Raw genomic sequence first — 14,173 nt, 5'->3', positions numbered from 1 at the left:
AGCAGTTTAAAGGGGCAATCTGTAGTTGCTACATTCATTTTTGGATGTATAACTTAATGATATGTACCCATTGATTCTTGAAGAATACAATTTATAAATGCCTCATGAGCTTAGTTCAACTGTCGTACCCAATCAGAACCCAAATTATAAGATTGTTTTACTCCAATGTTTGTAAACAAAGTAAATGTAAACAAACACTATATAGCCTCAAAACATGGTAAAAATTATAATTGATATCATGGCTTGTCAGTCCTTGCATCCATAGCTCTGTCTATGGATGCAACTGCTGATTCCTAATTTAACAGGTGGCTTGAACAATCAATCATACATAGCATGAACACTGCACTACCAGCTATAATTATATTTGGTACTATACACAAGGATATAATGTTCCTATCATTTTATGTGCCATATAGGCCTATCAACCATGCTTGGCCAGAAGACCGGTCTCAAATACAGGGAAGCTACTACACAGTATGTTACTACAATCGAGAGTGCACACAATAACCGTAGGTGCACACATGGCCTATAACTGGAAATTCCCTAAATAGGGCATACGGTTGATGAAAATATGTTATGATTATTTATATCAACCACCCACCTGACCATCCTATTAGTTTGAAGTAATCTGTTGTGTAAATATTTACACAAGAAGCTGAGATAGCTGAGAACAACTTGACCACATTTTTTATATAAACTTCTCCCTAGTCCCACTCCCCATGTGCGAACTATTTGATAACAAGAAACCATGCGGAAACGACCTCTGTCACAATAGATGGGGCAGGACTTGAAGCAAAACTCCAGGTTCTAAAATGGCAGCGTCCATGGAGCTAAGCTTGAACAATTTACCCTCCGATCCTTTGCTGTTAATGTTATCATTTCTTGACTTTAGAGATTTGATCAGGTATGTATAAGACACTTCAGATGGATAAATGCCTGTGCAAAAAATGCCATACGAGTTTATGTTGTGTAATAGAGCTATGCTTAGCCACAGACGCTAGCTATAACGTTCTCAAGAAGCTGTTGGCTAGCAAGCTAAGCAAATAATTAACTTTTGTTTACTAGCTAGCTTACTATTGCATGACAGTTTGTTGTCTTTCTTGGTTGTTTTGTCATGGTCTTATTCAATATGACAGTTTCAGGAATAGTTATTGCATAACATTTAACTTTCAATTAGCCGTGGGCTAATTTAGCATCGCTAGTTAGAGTTGGCGTAACAGCTAATGCTGCGTTGATAACCAAGTGGGAAAGTGGTATTTAGTAGTTTGATAACGACTCCACTTTAACGCCCCTCCAACTTGTAATTACTAGTGGGAAACGTGTATATATCATCCATGTTCTCCGACATCTCCCACATGCTGACCTCTGACATCACCTACTAAGAAATGACCTCGATAACAGCATTTACGGCAGTAACATGTATTGTTTATAAAATATAAATAGCTTTATTCATATGGTTTTTTAACACTTATTTGTTTACAAGCATGATAGCGCTACTTTAAGTTGATGGTTGATGCAGCTTGTTGGACATTCATTTACATTTTAGTCATTTAGCAGATGCTAAGAGAGACTTAAAGTTAGTGAGTGCATACATTTTTTTTTCATACTACATCAGACAATCATTGTTTCTCAACGAGTTCAAAGTACTTGAATGCAGCCAACTGGTAAAGTATGAAAAATGTATGCACTGGATAAGAGCGTCTGCTAAATGACTCAAATGTAAAACATGTAAAATGTATATACGTCTCCACAACTAGTAATTACCACCTTCCCACTTGGATATGAACGCAGCATAATGGTTTGTTTTGCTTTCAGATGCCTTGTTGTTGTAGCTAGCTAACGTTACTTATCCGGTATCCCATTCAAATTAGACGGTAAATGTTATTAAACATTATACCGCGTCTATTCACAAAGCTGTCTGCCGCCTGAGGAGATTTTGCAGACGCTCCGACGCTGTCCACAAATGCTCTTTCTAAACACAAGAGCCCAGCACAAGATACAATTTTCGAAAGATTTGGAACTTAAAGGTGCAATATGCAGAAATCGCTCCGCCATTTCCTGGTTGCAAAAATTCTAATAGTTCGCCAAATGTTAGTTTATGTGACAAAACAAGCAATGCGTAGTGTTGAGAATCACTGTGCAATCTAAACCGCTGTGAAATATATTTTCAATAACCAAAAATATTGTGTTTTCATCTGTTTGAACCTGCTGTACAAAACCAAAAGTAAAAGACTCAAAAACGAAATTTAGGATGGGGAAGCATAGAAATAGCACGTATAGAACATATCTACTGTTTCTTATACTTGCTTTAATGACAGCATGTCAGATCTATAACTCACTATTCTATGGAATTTGGTCATAGCCCAAAAAGTAACATATTGCAGCTTTAACTTTTAATATTAACAATAAATACTTTTTCAAATACAAAATATACACTTACTGTATGCAGTTTATGAAAGTTGTACCTGGCTGTATTTTGAGAAACAGAAAATGTGGAATGGAATGGTCCAATGGAAATGTGCGTGCAAGGTGAGAGGGTGTGTTGTAGGGAGGCAGCATGTGAAAAACAGCCGGTTGCAGCTTTGCTAAACTGCGCACCTTTAGTGTATCTTTTGTATTTGAAAGATTATTTCTCGCTAGTATGAAAGTTAAGTTCCAAAAGTTTCCAAAACCTTATCGCAAGTGATGGCGCCGGAGAAGATGGCTGCCATTTTACAGCACTCTAACCAATTGTATTACCTCGACTAACTGGTACCCCCTGTATATGAAATAACATTACATTTGATTTGCATTTAGACAGAGCGTCGGTGTTAAACAGAGTGTAGGGATTATAGTTCATGAGGGAGTCAGCTGTGATCAGTACCATGAGCTGAGAACCCAAGGGTGGACAGGCTGTAAACTGTGTATACCCAAAGAGGAAGAGAGAGGCCCAACTCGGCTGAAAATCTGTCTCCCTCCAGCAGGTGGTGTTTTGTTGTTGTTTCGCCCATCAAGCAAGGAGTTTTTGTATGGCGGTCAATAAGAGAGTGTTGAATTTGGTCAACAAATATATGAATGGCTTATTTGCTACGTGAGGTTTATTTGATTTAATAGAAGTTTCAAAATGCTTATGTTACGGTGTGTACTGGTATAATAAGTAAGACATTTACAGTGAGGGAAAAAAGTATTTGATCCCCTGCTGATTTTGTACGTTTTCCCACTGACAAAGACATGATCAGTCTATAATTTTAATGGTAGATTTATTTGAACTTTGAGAGACAGAATAACAACAACAAAATCCAGAAAAACATATCTCATAAATGTTATAAATTGATTTGCATTTTAATGAGGGAAATAAGTATTTGACCCCTCTGCAAAACATGACTTAGTACTTGGTGGCAAAACCCTTGTTGGCAATCACAGAGGTCAGACGTTTCTTGTAGTTGGCAACCAGGTTTGCACACATCTCAGGAGGGATTTTGTCCCACTCCTCTTTGCAGATCTTCTCTAAGTCATTAAGGTTTCGAGGCTGACGTTTGGCAACTCAAACCTTCAGCTCCCTCCACATATTTTCTATGGGATTAAGGTCTGGAGACTGGCTAGGCCACTCCAGGACCTTAATGTGCTTCTTCTTGAGCCACTCCTTTGTTGCCTTGGCCGTGTGTTTTGGGTCATTGTCATGCTGGAATACCCATCCACGACCCATTTTCAATGCCCTGGCTGAGGGAAGGAGGTTCTCACCCAAGATTTGACAGTACATGGCCCCGTCCATCGTCCTTATGATGCGGTGAAGTTGTCATGTCCCCTTAGCAGAAAAACACCCCCAAAGCATATTGTTTCCACCTCCATGTTTGACGGTGGGGATGGTGTTCTTGGGGTCATAGGCAGCATTCCTCCTCCTCCAAACACGGTGAGTTGAGTTGATGCCAAAGAGCTCGATTTTGGTCTCATCTGACCACAACACTTTCACCCAGTTCTCCTCTGAATCAGTCAGATGTTCATTGGCAAACTTCAGACGGCCTGTATATGTGCTTTCTTGAGCAGGGGGACCTTACGGGCGCTGCAGGATTTCAGTCCTTCACGGCGTAGTGTGTTACCAATTGTTTTCTTGGTGACTATGGTCCCAGCTGCCTTGAGATCATTGACAAGATCCTCCCATGTAGTTCTGGGCTGATTCCTCACCATTCTCATGATCAGGTAGCTTAGTGGTTAAGAGTGTAGTGCCAGTAACCGAAAGGTCGCTGGTTCTAATCCCCGAGCCGACTAGGTGAAAAATCTGTCGATGTGCCCTTGAGCAAGGCACTTAACCCTAATTGCTCTTGTAAGTCGCTCTGGATAAGAGCGTCTGCTAAATGACTAAAATTTAAAAAATTTAATCATTGCAACGCCACGAGGTGAGATCTTGCATGAAGCCCCAGGCCGAAGGAGTTTCTTCCATTTGCGAATAATCGCACCAACTGTTGTCACCTTCTCACCAAGCTGCTTGGCGATGGTCTTGTAGCCCATTCCAGCCTTGTGCAGGTCTACAATCTTGTCCCTGACATCCTTGGAGAGCTCTTTGGTCTTGGCCATGGTGGAGAGTTTGGAATCTGATTGATTGATTGCTTCTGTGGACAGGTGTCTTTTTTATACAGGTAACAAACTGAGATTAGGAGCACTCCCTTTAAGAGTGTGCTCCTAATCTCAGTTTGTTACCTGTATAAAAGACAACTGGGAGCCAAAAATCTTTCTGATTGAGAGGGGGTAAAATACTTATTTCCCTAATTTAAAATTCAAATCAATTTATAACATTTTTGACATGCGTTTTTCTGGATTTTTTTGTTGTTTTTCTGTCTCTTACTGTTTAAATAAACCTACCATTAAAATTATAGACTGATCATTTCTTTGTCAGTGGGCAAACGTACAAAATCAGCAGGAGATCAAATACTTTTTTCCCTCACTGTACATCCCGGCAACTTTGAGATAAAACACTTTATATCGGAGTTGTCTCGAAATGGCTATGCTTATTCATGTTATGAGGCTCGTAGTATAGCATCTCTCTCCATTGAATATAGGCGGAAACAATAGGTGGGAGCAAGACAGCCCGCCGTGCCGCTTTGCAGACATTGTTAGGGCGGAGAGACATGTATCTTGACAGGATATCCATAATCTTTGGTATACCCCTTGTGTTCTTCAGAGCTACTTATTTGCCAGATTATTAGCATCCTAGCTAGCTAATGCTAACCTGGTTCTGTTATTTTATAAGCCTCAAATGATTCTCCCCTGTATGAAGTGTGATTTCAAGAGAAATTGGCTAGCTAAAAGAAATAGCAAGCTAGCTTTGCATTCCTAGCTAGATGTCAGCTGATTGAATTTCTACAGGTATCGCACCATCACGTCCTGATATGCAGAGTCTGGGCAAAACACTGAAATTCATGCAAAGAACCTGCTAACTAGCAATAACTTTTTTTTATTTTCTATCCTTAGTTGCAGTTTTGTGAGTAGACGACTCAACGAGCTTTCCAGTCACAACCCATTATGGAAAGGCCTCTGTCTCAAACATTGGCTCTTAACCGAGTAAGTGTGTTGATAAACAACGAAAAACATGGATTTCATCAGCCTATGGACAGTTCAAAGCCCGTGTATGAGAATCTTGTCTGTAGCAAAGAGTAGAGTTGTAGTTAACTTCCTGTGGATTGTGATGAAGAGTAACAGCAAAACATTCACATAAAAACGTTTCAAACTGAAAAGGATTCAAAATGGCTTGTACCAACATTATTTTGATCTCTTATTTGATGTATTAATCAGGAATGTTTGTACTGATTACTGAATATGTGTTTATTTTGCAAACTGAATAGTACTGAGTAGTTTTATTTAGCAAAATATTTTGTTGTTGTTGAGCAGGTCAGACAAAATCCAGAAGGCTCAAACCTGGAAGGAACTCTTCCGAGAGTTCTATACTGACTTGGGACACTACATTGATCACTATGGCACCCTAAAGAGAGCCTGGGATGACCTGAAGAGATACCTTGACCAGCGGTGCCCCAGGATGATTGCCTCTCTCAAAGGTAAGCCTCCACAAGGAATACACTCTGCCACTTTAAGTGATTTGATAGCTGTGAGATGGTTCAATGGAACCATTAGGCCTTATTATCATAAAATCCTCAACCAATGTGTTGATGGATTTCCAAATGTATTGGATAGAAAATCCATACCTTTTTTATTTATTTGTCATTTATGTTTGCCTAATTCATTTTTATGATTTCCCCTGAGCAGAAGGAGCGAAGGAGGAAGAGCTGGATAGCATTGAGGCCCAGATTGGTTGCAAGCTTTCAAATGACTACCGGTGCTCGTACCGAATACACAATGGGCAGAAGCTGGTCGTTCCTGGGTATGCGAGTACTTGAATCCAAATATTTGTTTGTCTATTTGTTTTTGTGCTACTGAGCTGAATAAGATGAATTTACATGAAAAAATTGACATGAAAAGTATACTTATGGTAAAAATGATCTACCCCTATTTTCTTCCAGGTTAATGGGAAGCATGGCCCTGTCTAACCACTACCGCTCAGAGGACCTGCTGGATATTGAAACGGCAGCAGGTGGCTTTCAGCAGCGCAAGGGCATGAGGCAGTGTTTGCCCCTCACCTTCTGCTTCCACACAGGCCTCAGCCAATACATGGCCCTGGAGGGCACTGAGGGCCGCAGCCACAGCGAGATCTTCTACCACTGCCCGGTCAGTTTCCATATGAGACCCCGGCCCCCTCCCCCATTACAACAGGGAGACAGACTTTTATTCTCACACACAGGATAGGGTTGAAAAGAAGAAGAAAGTGGGTAGCATTGCTTAGTAATGATAAACAACTCCTTAATTTGAGTATTTAGGTTTCATATGTTATTTGGGACAGATGCAACTCATTGCAACTGGGGTAGCCATTTTCTAGTTATGTCACCAAGTCGGTTGCAAACAGCTTCCAGTGTTTACATATCATAAATTGTCTGGGGCAAGGAAAACTCTTTGCCACTGGGGGCAGCCTATTTCTAGCTATGTGATCTCACCACAGGCAGGAGATAATGTTGAATAATGGAAATTAACTAATGGCAGGGGTGGAAAAATTACCCAATTTTCATACTTGAGTAAAAGTAAAGATATCTTAATAGAAAATGACTCAAGTACTTGAGTGAAAGTATAAAAGTATTTGGTTTAAAATATATTTAAGGATCAAAAGTAAAGGTATAAATAATTTCACATTCCTTATATTAAGCAAACAGACGGCACGATTTTCTATTTAAATTTTTTAATTTACGGATAGCCAGGGGCACACTCCAACACTCAGACATCATTTACAAACAAAGCATTTGTGTTTAGTGAGTCTGCCATATCAGAGGCAGTAGGGATGACCAGGGATGTTCTCTTGATAAGTGTGTGAATTTTACCATTTGCCTGTCCTGCTAAATTCGAAATTTAACGAGTACTTTTGGGTGTCAGGGAAAATGTATGGAGTAAAAAGTACATTATTTTATTTAGGAATGTAGTGGAGTAAAAGTAGTCAAAAATATAAATAGTAAAGTACAGATACCCCCAAAAACGACTTAAGTAGTACTTTAAAGTATTTTTACTTAAGTACTAATGGATGACTAATAGGATTGTTCTACATTTTTCTATTATAGGATCAAATGGCACAAGATCCATCTGCAATTGACATGTTCATCACAGGTATGATGAGCTATTAGTTTGTTACATATATTATAACAATATTTCAGTTATGTTGTGTGAAAATGTTGCAATGCTCAACTTGCAGTGAGATGTTGCAATGAAACATTATTACGCAAATCTAGGAAGTGTTCAAGGTACAGAGGTTGCGGCGCCCCGTTAATCTCTCCCCAATCAGACTTAAACTGGAAGGCACTGCTCCTATTCTTGAGATTGTGGACTAACTGCATGATAGGAGATGTGAAATATAAACTGTTGTATTGCAACATAGCACTACATGAATGGAATAAAACATGGATTGTTTGCTTGCAAAATTAATATTTATTGATATTCAATGTGTTAGTTCCTCAACATAAATGGCCCTGTGTAGCTCAGTTGGTAGAGCATGGCGCTTACAACGCCAGGGTTGTGGGTTCAATTCCCACGGGGGGCCAGTATGAAAAATGTATGCACTCACTAAAAACTGTAAGTCGCTCTGGATAAGAGTGTCTGCTAAATGACTAAAATGTTAAATAAATGGGTTTGAACTGCTTATGCAGTGTCTCACACTTACTCATTATTTTGCTTCCTCTCACGGTAATTTCTCACCTTAGGGTCCAGCTTTACTGAGTGGTTTACCTCGTACGTCCGTAATGTGGTAACAGGAGAATACCCAATCATCCGGGATCAGATCTTCAGGTAACCTCCATTGACTTTCCCATTCTTGAATACCTAACTGGTACAGGCAGGGAGGTCGTAGTTTCTGTGTCATGATGGCAATACTTTTACTCGATTGGTCGATAGGCTGTTGGTCGACCGAGATTTCTTTAGTCGAGCAGTAGCAAAATAAAATATTTAAAAAATAAAATATATATATATATCATGGTGTACAAGACAGCTGTCTGATTCGCGCCTGTCTGAGTGGACTGATCCATTGTGGAGGCCGTGGGGATGGCACAGTCCATCACTTTAAGAGATGTGCTACTGAAATTGTATATGGTTATATTACATAAGAACAATGGTGCAACACTAATCAAAATAATATTTTATAACAAATGCGCTTTCTCCCGCGTTGGATAGTGGTCGCTGTCCGCGGTTCTGAAACACATCAGTGCGCTTTTGAATTGGTGCCTTTTCCTAGACCATGTTGCTATGTGCATAATAGCAAAGTTAAATAGCTTATTGGTGTTGAGAACAATGCGGCGGAGGCAGCAGCAGTATGAGGAGATGAGAAAACAGCCCATGCCTTATTGTCTAAGAAAAGTGAGGAGAGAGGAAACCCCAACTTAATTAGGTCTATAATCAATAGCCTAACTGTTAAATGTGCCTGGCTTTATAAATCATCAATATATCTACAGAAATAAGACAGATCCTGCTTCTGTTGCCTGTTTGAGTGTTCATTTAATAGCCTACTGATTCCGTGAGCACCAAGCGTCACGCAATGACATGTCAAGTAAACAATTTCACAAATTCGGCAGTTTTTAATCTTTGCTTTGCTGTAATAAAGGCTTTACACTTTTTTCTGTAAGAACAGCCTCTGGTATTATTTATAATTAATTTAGTGTTTACACTGTTCCAAATTGTCCGAAAAATAATATTTATAATAATAATAACGCTCCTTTTTCTTGATCTTGATCTCGTTGTTGTTGTTATTATTATTATTATTATGATCATAAGTAATGTCATTATCATTAGTAGGCTTAGTATAGCAGCCTTGTATAACCACAATTGAGCTGTAGGCCTAAGAGCACATCCTGTTTAGTCTTAATTACTTATATTTCAATACTTATAAAGGCTACTGTATCAATCATTAATTCGTTCATGTCATCACACAGCATATGAGTCATTCATGATTTGAAATCCAATCAAGAATGTTAATTTTTTTAAATAATAAAGCGAACATTGAATAATTAGCTTAAACAATAAATAAACCGTTCCATTTCGGAAATTGCATTCACGAATGAATGCGACAGTTTTTAGTTTTTGCTGGAATAAATACTTAACAACAAAATGTTACAACAGACTCTCTGGTACGCTTATAATTTATTTAGTGTTGTTTACATTGTTCCAATTTTATTGTAATCTAACAGCACCTGTTTGGCACACATAAGATGCATGCAGCGCTTGCTCCTTACCTTATTTTTCTAGATCTCCAGTATTTTCCACAACTAGTCAAATTTATTCCACACATCTGACTTCCCCTTTACCTCATGAGCAACCAGTAGCCTAAACATTCCACCATTTCGAGTTTGTCACGTCCTCTGCATCCATTTTGCTGTTACGGTGTTCAGAGTTTGTTCTAACCAATTTATTGATGTGATTATGATATGCTATAGGTCAGGCCCTATTGGTCACGTGCATGTGATGCATACATGTGTCACGTAAAGAGAGCGAGGGTTGAGGGAATAGGGAATTTTTTCCACAACTTTTCAGTCAGAAATGCCTGTAATTATGTTGCAGCTTCAGCAACACGGACAGCGCGATAAACACTGTGGCGGTCGCTGCAGCAGGGAGGAGAGCGAGACAACGGGTGCTAGTCACACAGTCACTTGCTGTCTTTTTTTTTAACACAGCACAGCTAGTCTGCACAATCAAATCAATTGTTGGTCAGACTCTAGTCATTTGTGTGTCTTTTTTTTGGGGGGGGTGGGGGCGGGGAGTCTTAATTATTTAATCAAACAGTGTGCTTAAAGCATCAGACAAGCTCAGTGAATATAGTTGATTTGATTAAAACATATAGGATGTGTCTGTATATGGAAAAATACACGTTTAAAAATGTCGTCCAATCGATTGGTCGAAAGAACAGACAACTCTTGTTCGACCAATATTTTTTGGGGTCAGGGACAGCCCTAATATGTAGTTAACAAACATTTAAATCAAGGCTTCCAAAGGATTTTGAAGGTTTAAGCTTTATCACTATTCACAGGTACGTCCATGATAAGCAGTGTGTTGCCACCACGGGGGATATTACTGTTTCAGTGTCTACCTCATTCTTACCGGAGCTCAGCTCAGTGCATCCTCCACATTTCTTCTTCACCTATCGGATCAGGTACCACTATTTCCCCTACTGATTTCAGCTCCTGATAATGATTAAAAAGATACATGTGTAAATGGATCATAATACAACTGTCATAACTCCCCTAACCTTATACGTTAAATTCTACCCTCAGGATTGAAATGGCAAAGGATGCTCTCCCTGAGAATGCTTGCCAACTGGACAGTCGTTATTGGAAGATCACCAATGCTAATGGTAACGTGGAGGAGGTCCGTGGGCCAGGTGTTGTCGGTAGGTGACTAGACTAGAGAGGATTCTGTGGACTTACCATAATGTTTCATTTTGCATTGTCTCCATTTGGTAGCAGTGGACAAAAACCTGTTAAGATCTAAGAATGATTTACAGCTAACAGATTACTAATGTAATTTTCGTGTTATATATATTAATTAAATAAGTTAAAACATTTCATGAATAATTAATGCAAGAGAGATACCAACCACATGACATTGTCTGCAGGAGAGTTCCCGGTGATGACTCCGGGTAAAGTACATGAGTACGCCAGCTGCACGACCTTCTCTACTACCTCTGAGTACATGGAAGGCCACTACACCTTCCACCGCCTCAAGAACAAAGAGGAGATCTTCAACGTCTGCATCCCCCGCTTTCACATGGTTTGCCCTCCGTTCCGTGAGTCAACGGTACGGTCGGTAAGTGTTTATGGTGTATGAGAAGGAGAAGGACATGAGTAATAATTGGATTCAGTTTTAAGAAACTTGGTAAATCAATGATCAGGGCCAACTTTTAGGTTAGGGTTATTCAATTAAAAGGTTTTGATGGTCATTTTATTTTTCTCACTTTTTGGGAATACAACAAATGGTAAAGTTTTGAAACAAGAACTTGGTTTAATATTTGCTCCCCCCCATCAGCAGGGATCGGCAAGGGATGTTTCCAGTGCATCTTTTAACGAAGAAAACTCATCAGACACCGATGACCATAATGAGGGTGAGCTTCGTGGCATTAACATGGCAGGCCCAGGGGGACGATGTCCACGCCACATCTGACACACTTTTCTCACCACAGGACTCAATTAGGAAAGGGGCTGGGAAGGACATTCACAATTACTTAAGAGTAAAGTTTGTTTTTATTATTTGTAAAGCTGTATTTACCATTGGCTGATAGTCATTGCCCTATGTGAACCTTTCTACCCCAGCTCAATGAGATACGACCACACCCTCTGCAATATGCCCTCCCATGCAAATCCCAGATCGCTCCATTGTTTTCTTTTTTTTCAACAATGGAGCGATCTGGAACTGGACATTGACGATTGAGAGCAGGGTTGTCACCTCTTTTTCAATAGTAACATTGTTCATTCTCTAGCTGGCTGCCTAGTGCCTAGAGCTAAAGTGCAGATTGTGTTCTATCTAAATCCTAAGTATTCCCTTTTCTCCTTGGCATATGTAGTGTGTGTAGTCATATTCCTTATATAAAATCCCACACCATCTCTACAGGTCCACTGTAGGTATATTGTTAATGCATCATCAAAAATGACATTTATTTGACATTGCAGCTGTTTCTGCAGCAGTGTTAAACATTTATAACTATGATGATCTTAATCAGAGATGGTCACTGCCAGTGGTTTTCAAACCAACAAAAACCCCAAGGAATTATATGGAAACACACAACTCATAAAAGCTTGGATGTTTGGATATGCTAACAACAGTGACAAAGAGAAGCCCACATCGAAGCTGTTGAGCTACATTGGATGCTGTCTGTATATGTAATAGATATTCAGGAACATTTTAATGTGGGCTTGCCTCTGTCATGCATTAATGCATTTCATGGATCAGTGTCTTATTAATTGCAATGTGATTATGACTATGATTCTTTGAAAGTCTGCAGAAACAAACAACTGTTTAGTAAAGCAGCCAATCAGTGTGCAGTTTCTCATAGAAATCTGAATGTTTGAACAATGAGCTACAGCGTCACACCCCTCCGTATTTATTTGGACAGTGAAGCTAAAATGAGTACATTTGGCTCTATACTCCAGCATTTTGAATTTGAGATCCAATGTTTTATATGAGGCGAGAGTACAGAATGTCACCTTTTTATTTCAGGGTATTTTCATACATATCTGTTTTACCGTTTACAAATTAATACACTTTAAAAATGAGTGCCTTCAGAAAGTATTCATACCCATTGACTTTTTCCACATTTTGTGTTACAGCCTGAATTTAAAATGGATTCATTTGAGATGTTGTGTCCCTGGCCTACACATAATACCACATATTTTCAAAGTTTAATTATGTTTTTAGAAATGTTTACAAGTTAATTAAAAATGAAAAGCTGAAATGTATTGAGTCAAGTATTCAACCTTTTTGTTATGGCAAGCCTAAATAGGTTCAGGAGTAAATGTGTAAGTAATTTGCTTAAGAAGTCACATAAGTTGCATGGACTCACTCTGTGTGCAATAATAGTGTTTAACATGATTTTGGAATAACTACCTCATCTCTGTACCCCACACATACTATTATTTGTAAGGTCCCTCGTTCGAGCAGTGAATGTCAAACAAAGATTCAACCACAAAGACCAGGGAGGTTTTCCAATGCCTCGCAAAGAAGGGCACCTATTGGTAGATGGGTATAAAAAAAAGCAGACATTGAATATCCCTTTGAGCATGGTGAAGTTATTAATTACACTTTGGATGGTGTATCAATACACCCAGTCACTACAAAGATACAGGCGTCCTTCCTTACTCAGTTGCCGGAGAGGAAGGAAACCACTCAGGGATTTCACCATGAGGCCAATGGTGACTTTAAAACAGTTACAGAGTTTAATGACTGTGATAGGAGAAAACTGAGGATGGATCAACAAGATAGTGTATTGAACAAAAATATAAATGCAACATGTAACAATTTAAGCGATTTTACTGAGTTACAGTTCTTATAAGGAAATCTCATTAGGCCCTAATCTATGGATTTCACATGACTGGGCAGGGGCGCAGCAATGGGTGGGCCTGGGAGGGCATAGGTCCACCCACTGGGGAGCCAGACCCAGCCAATCAGTATTAGTTTTTCCCCAAAAAAGGGCTTTATTACAGACAGAAATAGTCCTCCGTTTCATCAGCTGTCCTGGTGGCTGGTCTTAGATGATCCCGCAGGTGAAGAAGCCGGATGTGGAGGTCCTGGGCTGGCGTGGTTACACGAGATCTGCGGGTGTGAGGCCGGTTGGATGTACTGCCAAATTCTCTAAAACAACGTTGGAGGCGGCTTATGGTAGAGAAATTAACATTACATTCTCTGGCAACAGCTCTGGCGGACATACCTGCAGTCATCATGCCAATTGCATGCTCCCTCAACTTGAGACATTGAGTTGTGTGACAAAACTGCACATTTTAGAGTGGCCTTTTATTGTCCCCAGCACAAGGTGCCACTGTGTAATGATCATGCTTCTTGATATGCTACACCTGTCAGGTGGATGGATTATCTTGGCTAAGGAGAAATGCTCACTAACAGGGATGTAACACATTTG

At 39.5% G+C, this 14,173-nt stretch overlaps 1 protein-coding gene across 3 annotated transcripts; it reads left to right on the top strand.

Annotated features, from left to right (window-relative positions):
• Nucleotides 1-765: 765 nt before the first annotated feature.
• LOC311128146 (F-box only protein 3-like) lies at nucleotides 766-12,998 on the top strand. Of its 3 annotated transcripts, none has more exons than XM_084160129.1 (11): nucleotides 766-904; nucleotides 5,446-5,535; nucleotides 5,863-6,026; nucleotides 6,235-6,349; nucleotides 6,489-6,693; nucleotides 7,629-7,674; nucleotides 8,265-8,349; nucleotides 10,577-10,699; nucleotides 10,821-10,936; nucleotides 11,162-11,343; nucleotides 11,575-12,998. In XM_084160129.1, exons 1-11 carry the CDS (start codon nucleotides 813-815, stop codon nucleotides 11,704-11,706), a joined length of 1,350 nt encoding a protein of 449 aa, XP_084016255.1. In that variant the 5' UTR covers nucleotides 766-812; the 3' UTR covers nucleotides 11,707-12,998. The 3 variants fall into 3 exon arrangements, with proteins under 3 accessions (XP_084016255.1, XP_084016254.1, XP_084016253.1); XM_084160128.1 differs by having other exon boundaries at nucleotides 11,162-11,352; XM_084160127.1 differs by having other exon boundaries at nucleotides 11,162-11,352; nucleotides 11,572-12,998.
• Nucleotides 12,999-14,173: the final 1,175 nt, after the last annotated feature.

This window comes from Coregonus lavaretus (genome assembly GCF_964263955.1).
Source record: "Coregonus lavaretus genome assembly, chromosome: 4".
In the NCBI taxonomy this organism is placed as follows: Eukaryota; Metazoa; Chordata; class Actinopteri; order Salmoniformes; family Salmonidae; genus Coregonus; species Coregonus lavaretus.
This window is presented reverse-complemented; position numbering and strand designations above follow the sequence as displayed.

Bases quoted from the DNA above. Each gene is read 5' to 3' on its own strand.
- LOC311128146 (XM_084160127.1), top strand. From the start codon at position 813: ATGGCAGCGTCCATGGAGCTAAGCTTGAACAATTTACCCTCCGATCCT. The intron at 7,675-8,264 runs GTATGATGAGCT...TTCTCACCTTAG, and splicing joins AATTGACATGTTCATCACAG to GGTCCAGCTTTACTGAGTGG. The intron at 11,353-11,571 runs GTAAGTGTTTAT...CCCCCCCATCAG, and splicing joins GTGAGTCAACGGTACGGTCG to CAGGGATCGGCAAGGGATGT.